We start from the raw sequence: 21176 nt of genomic DNA on the forward strand, positions 1-21176 counted from the left end.
TTTTTTCCCCAAGATGTCATAGGATAATAACAAAATTAATTAATTTAAATATATATTTCATGTTTAATAACTATAAAATATAAACCCAAATACCAAAGATACATCAATAATCATAAAAGACATCCAGAATCATTTCCCTCGTTTTTTTCATATGGGATAATAAATAGACCAAATCAAATCCTCAATTGGCAGATCACAGAAACATAAATGTTTATCAATTCAATCATGTTTAATTTAAAATGTATGTTTATTTAGTTATAAATTACAGAAAAACAACAGAACCCTCACTTTATCTCAATTGATGTCATTCAGATCCCTGACCTAATAACACATGGTATTAAAAGTTAATGCACCTTCTTTACCTGTATTAAAGTTGATACATTACGTCATCATCCAAACACTTGCATTAGGAATAGATAAGTGAAAAAAACATACGGCAAGGAAAATATAGGTTCAAGGTTGGAAAAACAATACATATCAATTCAAATTCAGAAGAGAGAGAATAAATAAATAAATACAATTACCACATCAAAAAAACAATCACATTACATATAAATAAATTGACAAAAATTGAAACATCACATTACAATAAACATAACAATCTTTCCTACAAAACATAAAAACTATTCAAAAACACCAAAAATGTTGCATACTGTACATAAAGTGAGAATAATTGGGGGTAACTTATGCATCTGCTGTATTACTTTTGATACATTACGTCATCGACCTACTTTATTATTATTATTAATTAAAATTTTCATAAATATACACGGGTCTGAGCAGGTGCGCGTTCAGTGTCAGATTGTACCCAAACTATGAAACCAGTTTATTTTATTGTATATTTTTCTCTCTTTCTCTGTCTAAATATTTTGCTCATTCGTGGAATGCAATGCGGTTATGTAATAAATAAAATAAAGGTTTTATTTCCCTGTTTTGACTCTCACTACCACGCGGCGGCACCCTCTGATTATTTATGTTTTTCTAGACCTTTCCATGTTTATTTAGTCATGCTGTGTTAACCAACATAAAAGACAACCAATTCTTTAAATCAAATTCAAATGTGAATTACTAATATATGTGTAAAATTACTTATATGTATCTCTGTGTGTGTGTGTGTGTGTGTGTGTATATATTATATATATATAATATCCCACGCTACATATGATACATAATCATATAAAGTTCTTTTACGGTTTCAAAAGCCGTTAGCCTTTAAATGTGATTTTTAAAGACCCTCTAAACGTAACGGACACCTAAACAACTGATCTGCGATCTGCCTGAATGTTTCAATTAAACTGACGTGAACGCACATTCCATCTCACAGACTGATCCTGGACCTGCTTTCGCCCGCTTTGTATTTTTAGCCCATTCGATCGACGATCCTTCGAGCGCGACAGACAGAACTCATCGATCGCGGATAAACAGTCTCACAGGGGAAGGAAGAAGGACGTGTGGTTGTATCGCAATTCCGGGCTTTTATGTTGCATCAGAACGCGTTTACACTTCACAGATAAAACGATTAAGACACCCCCTGCGTGAGTACCTGTCAATCCGCGTTAAAACGCGTCTGAGGAGTTTTAACTCGTTTACTGATGGACTGACAGACGGATCATCCTCAGACGACGCAATCGGATTTTAGTTCACATTTTACCTCATTCTCTCAAGTCAAAGCCTGTGTTTTCCCTCAGGATGACTTCAAGTGGACAATTAAGGTTCGTGCTTGTGTTTTGTAATTCATATTTGCAAACATATAACCTGTCCTAAAACCTAGTGAGCTGTCTATCTAGACATCCCATTTGAGCATCGCGGCGTTTTTGGGCGGGAATCATTGGTTCAGTTAGCATATTTGTTAATTTTAGACTTTTTCTAGATAGTTATTTTGGTCACCAGCAGCTTGTGTATTATTACTATATTAATATCCCAGTGTCAATGTTTTGGACACGTCCACTGTAATACTATAGTATTTCTCAAGTGCCAAAAATGCAACAACGATGAGGTCTAGTTAGGTTTCGAAAATGTAGCCTGTGTGTTGCAGATCTGGTTGATATACACGTACACGTATGGATCATATTCTCTCATTCAGATAATATTTTCTGATCTTTTTAGACCTTATAGTGTTGAAGTGCACAGGAACAGGTAGTGTTCAGTCTGTAGTGCAGTGAGCATGTATGTTATGTAAGAGCTGATGTGACACACTCCGACTGCTTTTGTTGTTAACCTGATAAACAATAATATTTATTTAAGCAGACGTCCTTTACAAATATTTAGGGGCAAAATGCCATTGTTATGAAAGTGCAATCATAAGAAATATTTATGGGGTCTTTTAATAATGTCTTCTATGCCCTTTTTCTAATGTACCATGGTATGACTGTACAGCATCACATATATAAATAAGTAAATAGGTATATGTTTGTGTGTGTGTGTGTGTGTGTGTGTCTATATGTGCATATATAATAATTTTATTTATTTATTGTAAAATACACTTTTGCATTTGAACAGTAGTATTATATACTGTAAAATGATTTTCCAAAGTTATAAATAAAACAATTTTGATCAAGTATGTTTTACTAATCTGGAGAAAAGTATGCTGACCATGGTAAATTTCTATTTTGTCTTTAATATTCAAATATATCTGGTGCAAAGTTGAGCACAAGATATTAGTGAGATTTATCGTTTTATTTACCCAATATTTACCTCATCCAGTTAATGTTTTCATTGTGGTAAATCTAATTACCATAATAGTAGTCTAATAAATGGATAACATCTTATGGTACTAACTTATGATGGTAATGATAGCAGTAACAAGGTCATTAGAAGCAGCTTCACGTAGTTAATTAGGTTTTAATTGCATGAATTTGGCCACAAAACTCACTTTCACTTACACTGTTTAGCCTGTATTGTTGTTTCAGGCTTTGATGTCTTTGATAAGACGAGAACGGATACACGACCACACCAAAATCTTTTGTTTCTGTGTGTGACTTTGACCTTTGTGTAAAGGTTAATGTTTCCACTTTCCCTTTTAGAAGCAGGTTGGTGTTCAGAAAGCCGAATGCGCACTTCCACATAGCTTTCAGTGTCTCATTGTTGGAGAGAGGAAATAAAATGTTAGATGTAGCACCTGTAAGTTTCCTAAAAATGCATGTTATATTTAACGGGAGCAGCTGCTATATAAACATAAAATCCTAAACCTGTTGTTAATATTATTAGCATGTTGTACATTCAATGTCACTGACGTTTGAGTCTGATATACAGCGCAGATCAAAATTAGAGAATAACCTACACTTTTCTACATTTCAAGGTCACTGCTGTTTGAAGTTACCCTAACAGGAAGGGCAGTTTTTTAAGCATATTTCATAAATTAATTATATTCTGAAACCGTGTGGAAAAAAAAGGTGTGTGTGTGTGTTTTTGTTGCTCAATTGGTAGAGCATTGCGTTAGCAGCACAAAGTTGTGGGTTCGATTCCCAGGGAGCACATGTTAGGTAAAAAATGTTAGCCCGAATGCACTGTAAGTCGCCTTGGATGAAAGCATTTAAGCATAAAAGTTTAAGTTTAATATTGCATCTTTATAATGACACTGATTCATTCAAGACCCCCCAAATTGTTGGTCATTTAGTAAAGCCCCTTTCACACTGTGATTTCGGAAAATAAATAATGTGTCCCGGCAATTGTTCGCGGGTCGCTAGATTTCGCACTTTCAGTGATTACCTGGGATATGTGCGTGTGTTCACACACAACCCATAAAGGTCCCGTAAAGACATTAGACATCAGGGTGTGATGTGTACGGTAACGAGTCGAAAACGCTAGGCACGTTAACTAACTTTCAGTTAAGCTGGCCAACGATCTCAGCTTCTGCGCGTAAAGTGAGGAACTAACTGATCTCTGCTTTGTTACAGTTTGCACAAAGTTTTTTTTGTCGGAAATGTTGATCTGCCTTCAAAACACCTGCTAGAAAAGTCATGCGATAACGTGTGTCATCACTACGGCAAACCTTTTACTGCATTAGTAAAGGATCAATCCCGGGACGTGTTTGCGTTCACACAGAAGGCGACCCGGCAATGGGTCAGCAATTTTCTGGGTCCGACATGCAGTGTGAAAGAGGCTTAAGACAAGTGCACAAGAGGACAGGATAATGTGGAGACTCTCAAGCTGGAATCGCTAGCTAGTTGAGCACTGAACAGGGTAAAGGATCTGTCTCGGCACGTTTAAGAGAAGTCATACTTATGACCAAGCCTCTCATTAGCAGAAAGAATCAAAAGGCTAAGCTCATATTTGCTGAGGAGCATGTTGTGTGGAGAAAGGATAACTGGTCCAAAGTTCACTTCAGTGATGAGAGCAAGTTTAATTTATTTGGGTCTGATGGGAAACCTTATGTTTGGCGTCAAACTGTGGAAAGACTGAACCCCGAGTGCTTTAAGACAATGCTCTCGTCACACTTGCTGTTCCCTGAAGCTGAAAACTTTGAAATAATGAAACAGCTGGTCCAGAGTCCTGATCTAAACCTGATTAAAAATCTCTGGAAAAACCTTGGTAACAAAGTTATGTCTGAGAAACCTGGCACAGTTACTGAACTATGGAAGAAAGTGGAAGAAATCACACGAGCGCAGTGTAAGAATCTAGTGAAGTCCAGCGGTCGCAGATGTGCTGAAGTCAAGGAGCCATACGCTTCCTACTCGTTTCTGACCGCTGTTACCCTCCAACATTTTGATCATAGAAAATAGATGTTTTTGTTGAAATGCTTTGGTTATTTTGTCAAACATGTTAATAGAACAGTGAAATACCTCCAGCTAATACTCAATCAGTTTTTGAGTGATGAAGACTAACAATATAATAAAAATAAAACAAACGTATTTCTAGATTCTCTAATTTTGATCTCCACTGTAGAGTTGTGTTGAAGATCCAAACTCCAAAAGAACATTATATTTATGTTGTTGCTGCTGCATTATTCATCAGTAATTTCAAAAGATTGTTTGGTTTTTATGAAAGTAACTGTATGAAAGTTTGTATCAACTGTAAAATATTTTTTATGCAACCAATCAGTGTTTGGGTGTAATGCATTACTAAGTAATTAAAAAGTAATGTGGATTTGACATCAGTATTTAACATCTAATTTAAAATGTATTTTTTCAATGTAACCTCTCTTAAATACTTGGGCGAGTAGGCAGTTTTATTGTATTTATATGAAAGAATTAAAAGTTAATTTCATGTCCATCTCTGTAATGTTCAAGTGATGGTCGGGGGGGCTGGTGTTGGATTAAAATTAAATTAAATTAAATTTATGCATTTAGCAGATACTTTTATCCAAAGTGACTTACAGTGCATTCGGGCTATCAATTTTTACCTATCGTGTTCCCGGGGATACGAACCCCCGACCTTGCGCTTGATAACGCAATGCTCTACCACTTGAGCTACACAGACATTTAGTAGTATTTAGAAAGTACTAAGGAAAGCAATAATTTTAGCAAACTAATTATTACAGTATTGTAATTACTTTGTTGAAGATGTAATTACTAGATAGTAATTAAATACCATTTTGCTTATTTTTCTGCTAAAAGATCTTAATTATTGAGAATTATTGCTTTAATGTCAGTATTGATATAATATTGACATAATAAAATAATTTAATCTTATAATTAAATAATATAAAAATATAGATGATTTTATATAATGTAATATATATATATATATATATATATATATATATATATAGATATATAGATATAGATATAGATATATCTATATATATATATAGATATAGATATATATATATATATATATATATAGATATATAGATAGATATATATATATAGATAGATAGATAGATATATTAGAAATTAGATTTTGTTTTCATAAATGTTTTTATTTTACTCTAATCTTTTTACTTTAAGCTACAAAAATGTTTGTTTGTTAGTTTGTTTTATTTTAGTTCCTGACAAATTAGAGTTAATAGTTGCATTTCAGCAAACAACAAATGACTTCTTGTGATGAATCATTCAAAGATTCTTTGTTAATAATTAATAATTTAATCTTATTTGTAAAGGCCCAGCATACAGATTCTGTTATTCTTGCCTGGTCATGAAGCATGTGCTCAGGTGCAAACCCTCTGCACCCCAACAGAGCAGCAACGCTTCATTTATATTAATGTCCTGTCCTGCTGACATGGACGACTTTAAGGCTCTGGTCTTAATCTCTCAAAACGCCTTCATTTTTGCCTGTATGACCAATTCAAATGGAGTTTTAATCATCATTAAATCCATCACCTTCATTATGGTTTCTGTTGTGTCCTTCACACAATGTCACAATGGCTCTGAATGTCAAAGCTGTGAAGGGTGTTTGATATTCAAAGCATGCGTTTCATGATTTGGGAGGGTGAACGGAGTGTAAAACCGGCCTCTGTACCTTGGGAAATGTATGAATCAATGATCTCTAGCTGTTTTGTGAGAAGGATGTGGTTGGTGTTAATATTTGATAAGCAGATTCATAATCTTAACGTCACATGCGACCGATGAAACTGAGTTCAGGTGAGAACAGAAACTGTTTACCGTGTGAAAAGCGTGTCATGTAGATGTCGAAACTCTTAAAACAGGAAATGCACATCGATGTGTGAAATGAAACAGTTGTTTCGAACTCTCTTCCGATGAAAGGTTGAATGTAATACATTCTTACTTGCATAAGTATATTTATCTGTTGAAAATTTTAGTGCTACTTGCTAGGGATACACGATTAATTTAGAATTAAAATGCAATCACAAATAAGCAAAAGCTGCGATTGTCATGCGCATATTTTAGTGAAGCACTTAAAATAAAGTATATAATAATTCAGTACTAATCGAAATCACCTTCATCGCTGCTTAAATGACTCTGAAATAATGTTGCGTGCCTTATTCTGTGTAAGAAGCCACATCATCTCACAGGGATTTATTTCAAACACTTGACCGACGTTATGAAGTGAGTTTGGAGTAAAAACATTATTAAATGTAGTATTTTCACATGCTTTCAGATGGAGCAGCATTTACTACACCGAGCCGTAGTTCACTGACAAGCTACGCAAACAGCTTTCATAATCGCAGAATGGTTTCTTCAATTTCATAATCATTAAATCGTCTGCTTTTCAGTGAACGATGGGTCTGTGTAATAAATGCTGCTCCGTGATGGAGATTTACTGCTGATCACAGAACAGGCTTTACAGACAAGATGTGCATGACAATCGCATTCGATTAATCGTGCAGCCCTAGGACTTGACTGCTATGATGCTACATTTTTGCCTATTCGCAATTTAGGAGATGTTTTTATCCAAGGTGACTTACAAATAGGAAGAATTTAGCAGTTTACTGTGCAAAATGCTGTTTCAAATAGAAGCTAGATTAGTGCAGTTGCTGTGAAGTGATTATTTGTTAATATTATAATGTCAGTATTAATCGCTTAATATATTTTAAAAATTTTTAGTTTTCTTTGTTTTTTTTACACTTTACAGTTTTCATTTTTTTATTTCAGTTTAAGTTTTATTTAGAAAATGAGAGCTGTTGCTTTGGATACAGCATTAGGGTGCAGCGTTTGATTGCGAAAAAAAATTATACTACATTAAAAAACCTTCATTAGGGCCTTTTGCACTACGGGAACTTTTACATAGTACCAGAACTAACTGTGGAACTACACACTTTTGGGTGTTTTCACACTGCCAGAACTGGGTGCGATTTTAGTACTGGACTGCCTTTTTCCAGAACCAAATTAGCTCCTACTCCGGAGCAGGGTCAAACCAGCACAACTGGTACTACTAGTGATGCAAGTAGACATCTTCGAAAATGTCCTCACCCGCCATGATTTTAAACGCCGTGTAAACATACTGTAAACATTGTGTCAACTTATTTCGCAAGTAGGATGAGCAGCGTTAGATGGGTGGACGCTGAAATGCAGGCACTTATGTAGCACTGCCAGTTGTCTTTGGAGATTCCTTCTTTCCGTTCTTTCAATCGCTTTACGTATACGTCAACATTCAGTGTCCATCATTGTGAAACCCGCGAGACACAACAAAAACACCGCTCCGATTACAGCGTCCTCTATCCTCTTGTTGTTAACGTAGTTGAAACACCGCGCACAAATGACATCACTGTCGACCGGCTTACGTTATGTCCAGTACTTTAGTACTGTACATTTAGTTCTGGAACAGAGTAATCATGTCATCTCCATAAAAACTATATGGTTGCCGTTACATATTTACTAGGATTTTTGAAAAGGTCCTGTTCACACGTGATCTATTGATGGTAGCTTGCTGGTAATTTACCAGTGAATACTGTATGTGTGAAAGGGGCTGTGTATGCTGTGAAGTTGAATTGCGTTCAAAAAAACATTAATCTGGGAAACAGTGTGCATTATCTCACTAGATTTGTAACGTAAATCATTAAAAACCTTTGCCAACACAGGAGAATACATCAATGTCTAAATATGCCATGTATTGTACATCAAGATTTCAAAATAAAGGTTTCTGCATGTGGCCAAATATAAAAATTGAATGGATTTAAACATAATTTAAACGCACTGTAAAGTGAAACGTCACCAGGCTGTTGGCGCCTTCTGCAGGTATTTGTTTTAATACACAATGTACTTAAATTGGTTATGTTCAATTTATGTGTAGGCATATAACATTACATATTTTAACAGTATTGTTCAGTACAATCATGTATTTTTTTGGTTTTGATATTTTAATTAAGCCAATTATTATTGCCTCATCATTAGTTTATATATAAATAGTAATACTAAAGCCTGTTTTTCACTTAGGTCTTTTTGTTACTAAACAAATGTTAGATTACTCAGATAATCTGAGATTACTTGATTGCCAAAATAATCATTAGTTACAGCCCTAGATTAGTTAAAATATTTCTGAATACAACTGCATTGTTATACTTTTTGCAATTAAAAGACAAATATTTTGTCACTGAAATTGTATTAAAAATAGTGTTAAAATGTTGTCATGTGAAGCAACTAGTATCTGTATTTTCTCTCATCTCATGAGCTAAGTGTAATGTCACACCCCTAAATTTGATAAACGTGATGTAGCTCATCATTTTCCAAGTGTGTGATACAGCTTTCATTCTTCAGGTCAACCATATATTCAGTTTGAATAAAGAATGCAATAGCTTTAGCATAGTATCCTTTCAAATGTTAAAGTTGTCGCAGTCATTACATGAGTAAAAAAAGTTCAGGCTCAGGGTTTTCTTTTTTTTTTTTTTTTTTTTTTGCTTTAACCCCTGTAATATATATAATTTTGATGTTTTTATTTCAGATTTAGTTTATTAAATATAATGCAATATAATTGAATACAATATTTCTGCACACACTAAATGGTTTTGAAGTTAATCATTTAATAATTATAAATGTTTAAGTAGATCTATACAAGGACCATGAGCCAGATGCTAATGTGAGGCTTAATGTGGAATATTTCTGTAGCACAGCTCCAGGGTCATAAGTTGTTTGATTTATGATTAAGCACACAGCATGTCTTTTCTTGAGTCTGTTTCGCTGCCGGCAGTCAGTCTTGTGAAGAGTTAATGGTGTGGACTTTCCTCCAGTGAAGTGAGCTTGTGTGGACAGAGCACAGTAACTCAGAGCTGTGATGTCAAGTCAGGTGTGAATAGTGTGTGTGTGTGTGTGTTGCTCATCAGACGTGCAGGGTGAGGTATCTTTTACCTGATGGCTGTTGCATTTCTGGCATTTCATCATAAGTCTGTTCAATGAAATGGTAATGATAATGCATAGAAGAGGAATCTCTTTAAAAAACATGACCTTCCTGTCCTTATGTCCTTATTGCTGAGGAATGCACTTTATTGTTTAGTAAGTGTATAAACACTTTGAGGTGAAGTGTGTCATTTCTCTGACACTTGTGGAATTGGACTGAATAACAAAAATGAAAACTTTACTAACACTGAAGCTGGAGTATATACATTTTTCATTTTCATAGTTTTAATTAATATTTAATTTTATTTTATTTCTGTTTTTATTTTATTTTCCCTTCTCCCCAATATTTTAAATTCTCATTTTAACTCATTTTAATTTAGTTTTAACAATTGTTTTACAATTTAATTATAGTGTAATTTGTATTATTGTTTTTTTATCATTAATATTATTGATTAATTTTATTTATTTATATTTATATACAAGTCACTTTCACGTTTACACTAACAAAATCTTTTTACATTTAAAAAAAATATATATTTAACCATGCATGTTTTCTACAAGTTGCATGAGTTTGGGGTTAAGTTCCCTGTTCATATGACCAATCACAGATGGGGAGAGTATTTAAAACCTTATTGTTTCTCAATTCTGTTTGGTCACACTAATGGTGCATGAATGACTCTCTTGCCTTGTTAGCAATAAATTACCTGCATGATAAATTATTCCAAATTAAACTTTCCTCTGGCAGTCTCTCTGTGCCAGTGATCATGCCCTGACTGGTTCATCTGTGCATCTGAAAAGAGACGTGTTGCTGCAATGCACTTTTAATTCTCTTTGTTAAATATATCATCATTAAGGGCCCAGTCTGTAAAAAAAAAAAAAAAAAAAAAAGTTTTAAAAAATGTTTTAAATTAACCTTATTTTAAAACTTTTGGTTGTTAAATGCAGTTTAAACTACATGAGATAAGTCTCAGTGTTAGCATGACAGAGGCTCGAGCTGATGACTCGGTCCTCATGTTAATGAGGTTTGGTTTGGGCTGAAGGAATCCTGCTCTCCCTCATGGCACAGATTCCCAGCTGAGAGCTGTTGTTAGGGGCTCCTGAACGGGTTCTGTGGGCTGAACTAAATATAGCTCACTCAGAGGTGAATGGTAGGGAACGCGGCGGACTGTGAGGAGATGCACGGTTAAAAATAAAGCTTTGATGGTTTCATGAAGAACCTTTAAAATTTCATTAAAGTGAGAAAAAGTTCTTTAGATTTTCTAAATGTTCTTCATTTTAAGAACAAAAAATTATCTGAAAGGTTCTTTTGGGAAACTGAAATTGTTCTTTTATGACACTGTTTTTAATATAAAGGGCTGTAAATCAAACTTGTCTGAGGGCTGTGAGCCAGAAGTAAATGTTGCTTTAAATCTAACAGAATTGGGTTGAAAATATTAATTAATTGATTCTCATTTATGTGAACCGAAATGGATTCTAAGTTCTGTTGTCAGTTGATTTTATGAACTAAATTTTACATTATTTGTAGTGCGCCTCCTGTCCAATAAATCATAATTACCTTTGTGCTTAGTTCTGATATGAAAAATCTCAACTTTCAAATTCTAAATTTATTACAAAATTCTGTTTTGATGCTCTTTAATGTGTCGGAACAGATTGCTTACCATTTATAGCATGAAATAAACATGAATGAACATTAGAAATGATGTTGAAATAAACAGTTTATTATGTTGTCATGTAATTGCACAGCCAGTGTTTCAACCACAGAAACACATCAATAAAAGCTTGTAAACATTATGTAACCTAACATTTGTCTTTTAAAATCTATTCAATATCCTTAGCTTGATAGTTAGCTAGGAACCTTATGCGCTATAATATATCTCTCTTCTATGGCATCAATGCAAAAACACCTTTTTTTGGAAATAATAGACCCGCTAAATGAGCTCAATCTCAACTTTTGGTTATTTCAGAAGTATATATTCAACTTAGCAGGATAGAGAAAGCAGAAATGGTGAATAGATGCATTAAAAATAGATCACAGAGCAGATGTTTTCTAAAGCAATGAGACGGATGTTGCCTCTAAATGCATTGCTTTGGGTGCGACTCACTCTCTTTGATGTCAGGTCGGTATGACTGCTATTCTACACCCTCTTCCTCCATTTCAGCACTAAAGAATAGATATTTATGTAGCTTTTTAAAGACAGCACTGACATGTAGACACAGAGGCTTGATTGTTGTTCTCACCATCCGTCTTTATTCGGTGACATTGTGAGATTATTGCTTCGCCTCGGGTAGAGGTTTAAATTAATTGGAAACATGCTCAGGCCGCTTTAAGACACATTGATGTGTGTGTGTCTCTGCTAATTGAATATCAAAGGATGGAGAGACTGTTGTTTAGAGGCAAATCTTCATTAGTATTTGCAGCTGGTGACCTCAGGTGCTTGGATGTTCAGTTTTTGTGAGGCTCTTATTACATAATGCAATTTGCTGGCTCTGTTATTAAATGAAGTCAACTTTTTTTGCTGCTTATAAAAATGTCACATGGTGTCTGTCTGTGTTATCTGGGTTCATAACTCGGAAACTTGGTCTGGTGTTGTTCTTGAGGTTTAGTGGAAATTAGGGGTGTGCGATGTCACGATTTGTGATCGTGGACAATTAAAGTAATGTAAAAGTACATTATTTGCATGTGTTTTAAAGTCTTGCCGAATAAACATTTCATTTGCGTGCGGTTCTTGCATGCGCTTTTTCTGAGCTCGTCCACCTGAAGTGCATGCACTAGGGCTGCACGATTATGAGAAAAATCATAAATGTCAATTATTCCCTTGAAATTGTAATTGCGATTATTAATAATTATAAATGATTATTTATCCCAATTTACACTGAATGATGTTCGTACCATTGTTTGATGCAACTGCATTCTGTATTTTTATTAATATTTATAAATATGTTAAAAATATGAATAGTAATATAATGTTATACTACAACTAACATTGAAATAACAGGAAAAAACGTTAAGATAACAAGTAGAAAGAAAAAAACGCATCTTAAGCATGCAGAATAACATAAGTGGACTTTGAACGATTAATTGCCGCTTTCAACGATTACGTAATTTTGGCATCAATAATTGTAATCGCGATTAGAAACTCGATTAATTGTGCAGCCCTAGCATGCACACTAAAAAGCCTGTCTAACAACGCCTGATTACTGCACTAATATATTTTGCATCTGATTGCGCTAATACTGTAAAAAAAAAAAAAAAAAAAAAAAAAACAGAATTACAATAAACACAGTTCGTACACAGTTGGTCGATAATCCATAACAGTGCTTGCTCCAGTGATAAAGTCCATTCCCTGTTGTCCTCTCACATCAAAATCTACCAACATATTTGTTTAGATCTGTTTTGGCTTGTAAGCAGTGCTTAATCTGTGCGGATTTCTCTCCTGATTCAGACAAGAAGCAATATCATATATTACTGTTGTCAAAAATATCGATATTTCGATATATATCGATAATGAAATGTCTGAACGGTACCAATACTAATTTCTCTAAGTATCGATACACCGATACTAGCTGAGCGGTCACGTTCACTTCTCTCCGCAAGCGCGCTGACCACACGTGACAGCTGTGCCCGACTCGTCTCATTCGCGCTGGTTAAACAGCAAAAGTGAATAGAAAGATGGCGAAACCAGCTTTGGTTGATAAAGAACAAAGCAGTTCTCTATGGACGCCTGTGTTTGACGTACCGTGAGCTTAAGTGTGAATAATAAAATAATAATAATATTGGGGCAGTTTCTTTCTCTGTGGTATCGAAAATGGTTTCGAATATCGATATTTATCATGGTATCGTATCGAAGTTTGAAATTACAGTATCGTGACAACACTATCATATATAGAGGACTCGTATTTTAAAAAGTGACCATTTGAAGTTAAAAAACATCTCAATGATGGATTTGTTTCCTAGAAACATGCAGGTTTTCACTTCACAAGACATTAACTGATGGACTGGAGTGGAGTGGATTACTTTATTGTGATGTTTTTACCCGCTGTGTGGACTCTCATTCTATGAATATTCTGCAAATTTTCAGTTTTCCGTGAACAAATCCTTTGAACTTTGTTCCATTTCTTAAACCCATTTTGTTCTGTTTTTGATCGGTACAAAATTAGTTGCAGACAAATGACTCTTAAAGCCACTTAAAGTCATATAACAGTTGTCTAGTGGTCTGTGTTTATTATAAGATTTAGATTTAGTCAACACTTGTTTATCCCTCGGCTCGCCTGCTCTGTAGAGGTTTCAGTAGTGGGATGCTGTAATACAGTAGTTTTTGAAGAAACAGTTCTCGATAAATAATCAGGGTGTGTAAGTGATGAGGTTACGTCATGGAATCCCACTCGGATGTGGTCTGAGATTTCTTCCTAGTAACACCGATCTGACCCGCTAATCTGTCTAAGCCTGGCGCTGAAAAGAGAAGGAGAGTGAGAAAGCAGGAGAGAGTTACTGCGGCGTGCTGACAGGCCACAGCGCCGTGTATCATCAGCTGTGGAGTGAGCCGTGGGGGGGTAGGTTGTAGGTTCAAGGGTTTATACATGGACCATCAGCACTGGGCGCTTAAGATGATGTTGCTGTAAATCACCATAGATAAAAAAAAATTATAATATTTCGTAATTTAACCTGATAACTGTCACTCACGTTTTTGAAGATAGACTTGAATGTGCATGATACAAACCTACATTTTTATAATTCATGACTGAAAACATTTTCTAAGATGATTTTGATGTGCCATTTAGATGGTAATGCAATGTCTGATTTTAAAATGGGTTTTGAAGTATGAATTTTGAGATTTTATGTTTTCAAGTGATATATAACTTCTGATGATTTCTAAAATGTGATAGAGAAAAAGGCAACGAGGAAGTCTTTTTTTTAAACAAAGGTCAAAGCTCCTTTTGTAATGTAGATTTCTGAGGGTGCACTCTTGTCATAAATTGATCCATTACTTTTCCTACATAATTTTTAACAAAAAATATTGGTAAAATATATATTTGGGAGTCTTAGACCTTCCAACGATATATAGTTTGTCAATATTAGATTAAAATTGATTTTAATATAGTATAGTCAACATAGGTGTCCCGTATACGGGACGGGGTGACAATTGACAGGTTAACTGTATTGTGTTTTTAAATCTGTATTATATATTTTATTTTGTAATGAATAACATTTTTATATTTTAATTAATCGTATACATATATATTCTATATATTAAAGGTAAAATAATAGTTTGAAGCAACTGCATGCCATATTTTTATATGTAGATAAAAAAGCTGAAAACCCTTTTATTGCTTTTTCTTAAGTATGAAGCCTCAAATGTCAACTATACTTTGGATTGTTTTTTTCTTTAAATAATAAAAAGGCATGATATTTTAATGTTATACTAAAGCTAAAATTAAAACAATGGGGAAAAAAAACTTAAGATATCATGTAGAAAGAAAAACCCCAAAAGCATTTAGAATAACATAACATAATGGACTTTAAATGATTTTAATGAATTGTGGCATATGTAATTGTAATCCTGATTAGAAATTAGATTATTTGTGCAGCCGTTTTAGGGTGTACTTTCAGATATTATATAAACCAACACTTATTAATAATTATATTTTGACAAGTTAAATTTTGTCATAAAAAAATAACCTTTTTATCAGTTTTACTGGTAGTCCACTGTATGAAGAATTTTTGGATATGTCACATTTTCTTTATTTTACATAAATGAACTATAGTTTCCTGCACCCACTAGTTAAAAAATAATAATAATAATAATAATATTAGATGTCTGAGTGATTTTTAGTTTGACTGTATATTAATAGTATATCAGTCTGGCGAGTAAACTAAAAAATGAACTAGCTAATGGTGATTCTGTTGCCAGTGTGTGTGTAAAGAGACTGACAGTACAATAGGTTTTTAGGGGAACAGTGCTGCAGAAGTGACTCATGAAGCATATTGGCTGACTCTGATCTGAATGAGCCGCTGTGCTTGTGTGAATCCGTATGGAGCAGTATGTGTGATACGAGCTGGTTTGTTCAGTGTCTCGATGGGGTACGTGAGTCGCTTGAGATGTGTGAAAAGAAGATATTTTTACTGAAACACACTCCATTAATATACTGCTGCCACCTGGAACAGATACGCACTCATTCTGAGAGAAACCTCAGGGGCCGGTTTCACAAAGATAGACTTTGACTATGACTTAGATATAGTTGATAGTCAGACTTCAGATAGACATCTAATTCAGACCATTGCACAAAGCACTTAAGACTCTGACTATCTCAAGTAGGACTACACTGCAGTGCATTCTGGGTAAAATAAGACACTTTTCAAAACAAAAAACATGGCGGATCGAGTAAGCGCATTTAACCGGTCAGTTCAGTTTACCCCAGCAGAAAATTTGTGTTTGTTGGAGGAGTATAATAGTTACAAGGACATTTTACTAGGGAAATTTAGCGGAGGAGAATGTAGTAACAAGAAGAAATGTTTAATTTGGAAAAAGATTGCCGCGACAGTAAACAGCATTAATCCGACCGTTGAGCGCAGCGTTAAAGACGTACAGAAAAGATATAAAAACATGGTGCAAGATGCCAAAAAGGAAATATTTAAGAGGAAATACCCAAAAACGGGAGGAGGACCCCAAGAGAAACTTAAAGACACCACTGAAATGGTGATGAATATATATGGTGGACAGTCGCCGATGTTCTGGGGGATAAGCGGAGGACGGGAAAGTGGAGTGTGTGGAGCCGTCAACACTGACGTAACCGGCGGAGTTCCCTCAGCCACTGACAGCAGCACCCCGCCGCCACATCAGGAGGAAGAGCCAGACAGTCAAGATGAGAATACAGGTAACAGCGGGTGATTGTTATAAATAAATCAGTTTGGTTTTTCCTTTTGCTTTATTGCCTTCGATTTGATGCTTATAAAGTCAAGTTGATGATGTATGCTAATATGAACCGGTAATAATGTATGCTAATGTGAACCGGTAAGCTTGCTATCCAGCAAATCATGTGAACAACGTAATGACTCAGCCTATAATAGAAGGAACCTACAAGTAATAAAATGTTATGTTCTTATTTTTTTTAGTGACCCTGTCTTTGAATTGGGACCGAAGCGAGGCAGTGGTGGAGGAGCCGGCTGAGAGACGTGAGGGGACAGGAGATGAAGAGTCTGAGTCAGCGTCAGCATCAGCATCAGCATCAGCATCAGCATCAGCATCAGCTACAGCTACAGCTACAGCTACAGCTCCTGGTCCCATGGGTTGCACAACGGTGTTCAGAGGAACAACCATGTCAATGGTGCTAGACAAACAATACAGTAATCTTCAACTGGAAGAGAGGAAATTGCTGCTAGAGATTGAAGTTTTACAGCTTCAGAGAGATAAATTAAAATTAGAGCTTCACAAACAGTCGCTGGAGTCCTGAATATCTTTGAGTAGCCTACTAATTTATTTAATAATTTATTGAACGAACAGTATATCACTTGTTTTGTGAGTTAATCGTTTTTCAGTTTATATAGTAAGTTGTACTTTTAATAACCTTGAAGATTTTGATATGAATGAAATGAGACTTGAATGTAATTTATAGAATAATTTATTTGAATGAACAGTGTATCACTTGTTTTGTGAGTTAATAGTTTTCCAGTTTGTATAGTAAGTTGTACTTTTAATAACCTTGAAGATTTTGATATGAATGAAATGAGACTTGAATGTAATTTATAGAATAATTTATTGAATGAACAGTGTATCACTTGTTTTGTGAGTTAATAGTTTTCCAGTTTGTATAGTAAGTTGTACTTTTAATAACCTTGAAGATTTTGATATGAATGAAATGAAACTTGAATGTAATTTATAGAATAATTTATTGAATGAACAGTATGTCACTTGAGAAACCTTAAAAAATAAATTTTTATATTTATTAAGTTGTTTGCTACTCATTTAAGCCTAATAGGTAAAGACAGGCAACATGATTTTTTCAATGTTTCAGACATTGAAAATCCTGTCAACGTACATCTGACGCACATATCGACCAGTTCCATTCTGCTCCTCTAAATCTTCTCTATCCTCCAGTTCATTGAGATTGTCATCTCTGATATCCTCACCTTCAGGCTCAGGTAGCCGGAGATCCCTAATGATTAATGAAATAAATAATTTTGATTATAGTTGAAGCATGTGGTAAATAGTAATTCAATTAGGCCTATTGAAAATGGATGGCAATGTGGATTTTGTTTTCAGGTAGGCCTACCTCGCTATGTTATGCAGCACTACAGTCGCACAGATGATGTTACACACTCTGTCAGGTGCCATTCGCAATTCCCCATGTAGGCAATGAAAACGCCTCTTCAGTACACCAAATGCCCGCTCTACAGTGTTACGAGTTGAACAGTGTGCTGTGTTGTAGTTTCTCTGTGCAAGTGTAGTAGGATTCAGGAAGGGAGTAAGGAGCCAAGGTTTTAGAGGGTAGCCCGAGTCCCCCAACAGGACCCCATCGATAATGCCTTGCTCAAATGCTAGACAGAGTTGAGAATTTTGCAGAATTCGAGAGTCATGAAGGGATCCAGGCCAGCGGGCCACACAGTTGAGGAACAGGAGATCAGAATCACAAACAGCCTGAATGTTTAGGCTGTGATATCCTTTTCTATTGACAAACAAATGTTCATGAGCAGGTGGAGCCTGGATTCTGACATGTGTCCCATCAATTGCTCCAACAACATTGGGAAATCTTGCTATGCTGAAGAACCCTCTTTTGAGTTTGTTCAGCTCAGCCATTTGGTTTGGGAACTGAGGGAGCTTATTTGAAAGTGCCCTTGATACCCTGTATACACCCGTGACACAGAAGCTTTGCTGAGACCCACTGTGTCACCAACAGTATTCAGAAAACTTCCTGTAGCATAAAATCTCAAAGCAGTGCAAACCTGTAGCACTGCTGGGATACTGTGGCTCCTTGAAGTGGCAGGGCTCAGTACTTCAGCTAATTCATCTGTCAGACTCAGTATAACTTCTTTGGGCAAACGAAACCGACTGATGAAGTCCTCATTATTATACATTTCCAGTAGGTTACTGCGGTCCCTAAAAACCCTTTCCCTTCTCATAGCTCTCTCCATAACGTTGTCAGCAAACCACAAATTATGAGCCATTTTCCCCTTTTCTCTTGGCTGTTTGTTTCTGCTGGTTGCCAAGGTAACAGAGTCTTAGACCTAAGTTAGCCTGGGGGTAAGGTGTCTAATTTTTTTGGTCTAAATTAAGTCAGTCTTTATCTTTGTGAAACAGTCTAACTTGCATTAGACTAGTCTATGAGTAAATTTTAGACTTGTCTAACACTATAGACCGGTCTGAATAGCTTTGTGAAACCGGCCCCAGAATAGCGGATTCAAGAGCTGAGAGACTTTTTAAAATGTCTTTCATTGAAATAATTAAACTGCAACATGACATTTTATCTCAAATTAAAATGATATCTCTATATCAGGGTTGTTATAGTTAACCAGGGCTGTGTATTGGCAAGAATATCGCGATACAAGGCTTGCGATGCTTATGTTATGTTGTTATGATATGTTGCGATACATTTCGATACTGTAAGCAAGGCTATATATTGGGATATTTCTTATTTTAGGAATGGGATATATTTTTAGGAAAGCTGTCAGTGCAGTTCTGGAGATGTTGTTCATGTGTTTATGTCCTCATTTAGTGAGACGGCAGAAGCTGAAATCACTGCGAGCATCATGCGTGCTTCAGTGTGTTTATTAAATGAATTCGCGCTTCACTAAAACAGATGCATAACATGCAGGATTCATATTTAAATAGACTTTTCCAGCTAAATATTTACAGATATTAGTCCATATCGCGATCTGATGTGAGTGCAATGACCTACTTTTCATTAATTAATTCAAAATTGGACAAATTCTGTGACATTCCGTGTTAAACTATAAATTCCGTGTTTTATGCCTGGATTCCACGATTTCGTCCGCGTTTTCTGGGCCCTACGTTTGGTTTTTTGCTTTATTATTCAGTGTGGAATCACAAAGATAATTTAGGAATTGATTTGATGCATCTCTTCTGTTTTTTTTTTCCGCCCATTGTGGTTTTACTACAGATTTCCCTTTTGTTAGTATTTTGATTCAGTTTCTTCTTCTTTTGTGGTTTGCTTTAGAAGCCTGATATAAAGTTCAAGTGGTTTTAAAACCAACCTAAACAAGTCGATTCAGGTTGGGAACATAAAAAATGTGCAGAGTTACGAGTGATCCAGTACCGCTGACCTTAACCAGTTAATCCTTTGTGTTTAATGATGTTATTTCTACACACTAACATAACAGGGCGTCAATACTTGGAAAATTGCTTTGATGGAGCAACAGGAAGAAACATTTTCTTTGTTCACCAGGTGCTTTTAAGGTCAAAAAAGAGAACAAAATGTTAATTTGGCATGACATGAGAGCATCAGGTTGTTTTAATAGTGTCTCTAATATAACTCTGTTATGGTTCATTTTCGTGAATCAGTTTATTTTGATCTGTTTCAGTGAATCTGTTCAAAATACAATGGTGGTCCCTTATATATATATATATATATATATATATATATATATATATATATATATATATACACACACAAAACGAATAATGAAAAAATATTTCTTATTATTTTTATGCATTATTTAATATATTATTATTTATTTTTAAATGATTATAGCAATTTTAGAGCAAACGCTTTAGCGATTAAACATTTTAGAAGTATTGTCTGCAGAATTCTTTTTTAAGTCTGCTAAAGATTTGTGCTTGCGGCGACTGAAAGGTGTTAAATTAGCAAACTAAACGAGCAGAATGGGTTCTAAATAAACAGAGTGGTGATTAAAATATCCCTCTCTGCTCTCTCTAGCTCACCTGCACCGGCTTTGTGTTACACTGAACGCATTGAAGTTTCCTTTGATGTCACGCCTGCAACTCTTCCCATTTTATTCTGCAGTGTGTGTTTGTGTGTGTGTTTGCGGACCATTATTTTCTTCCGATATGTTTCAGCCACAGGCTGGAGTTATTTGTGTGATATCCCGAGCTTCCAGTTTTGTTTCATATTCAGATTCAACAGGCATGAATGCAGGTTTAGAAGCATGTCGGTGCACAGATGTGTGCCACTTTATGTTTGTCGTTAGCGTCCCGCTGGTGTGTTCATCTGACAGAGCCAGTAACAGTCACACACATGTTGTGTTTACTAGTCATTAAGCTGTGAGTCTCAAACATTCACAATCCTGGTCTGAGGCTGGAAATTTGAGTTAATTTGGCTTTATTTAAGTATTATTCCTAATAACTGTTATAGTTTACATTTTCATTTAAATGATCGTTTTATTATTTACTTATTGTTAATTTTATTTTAGGTTATTTTCAGATTTAATTTAACTTATTTTTTTATTTTATTAATGGCTTTTATTTTTATCCTTTAATACTATTAATTTCAATTTGTAAATTTTTTATTATTATTTATTTATGTTTTGAGTTT

General features: G+C 35.0%; 2 protein-coding genes and 1 pseudogene across 4 annotated transcripts in view; 2 read left to right on the forward strand and 1 right to left on the reverse strand.

Annotated features, from left to right (window-relative positions):
- Nucleotides 1–1406: 1406 nt before the first annotated feature.
- The window catches only part of LOC127979008 (oxysterol-binding protein-related protein 8), a 63854-nt gene continuing 44084 nt past the window's right edge, over nucleotides 1407–21176 (forward strand). For 2 of the 3 annotated variants that reach the window (XM_052584099.1, XM_052584114.1), the window contains exon 1: nucleotides 1407–1712. The gene's annotated coding sequence lies outside the window, so the exon portion shown is untranslated. The remainder of the gene's footprint in view (nucleotides 1713–21176) is intronic. The other variant, XM_052584131.1, reaches the window with a different exon arrangement.
- On the forward strand, nucleotides 15522–17449 carry LOC127979045 (uncharacterized). The gene is made up of 2 exons (XM_052584162.1): nucleotides 15522–16544; nucleotides 16783–17449. The coding sequence occupies exons 1-2, from the start codon at nucleotides 16040–16042 to the stop codon at nucleotides 17118–17120; spliced, it is 843 nt and encodes a 280-aa protein (XP_052440122.1). The 5' UTR covers nucleotides 15522–16039; the 3' UTR covers nucleotides 17121–17449.
- On the reverse strand, nucleotides 17538–19048 carry LOC127979036 (putative nuclease HARBI1; annotated as a pseudogene).

Source organism: Carassius gibelio, chromosome A4 (genome assembly GCF_023724105.1).
Source record: "Carassius gibelio isolate Cgi1373 ecotype wild population from Czech Republic chromosome A4, carGib1.2-hapl.c, whole genome shotgun sequence".
Classification (NCBI taxonomy): Eukaryota; Metazoa; Chordata; class Actinopteri; order Cypriniformes; family Cyprinidae; genus Carassius; species Carassius gibelio.

What these genes read in the sequence shown, in the direction of transcription:
- LOC127979045 (XM_052584162.1), top strand. Translation starts at nt 16,040, where the DNA reads ATGGCGGATCGAGTAAGCGCATTTAACCGGTCAGTTCAGTTTACCCCA. An exon ending in CAGTCAAGATGAGAATACAG is followed by an intron (nt 16,545 to 16,782) that starts GTAACAGCGGGT and finishes TATTTTTTTTAG; the next exon opens with TGACCCTGTCTTTGAATTGG.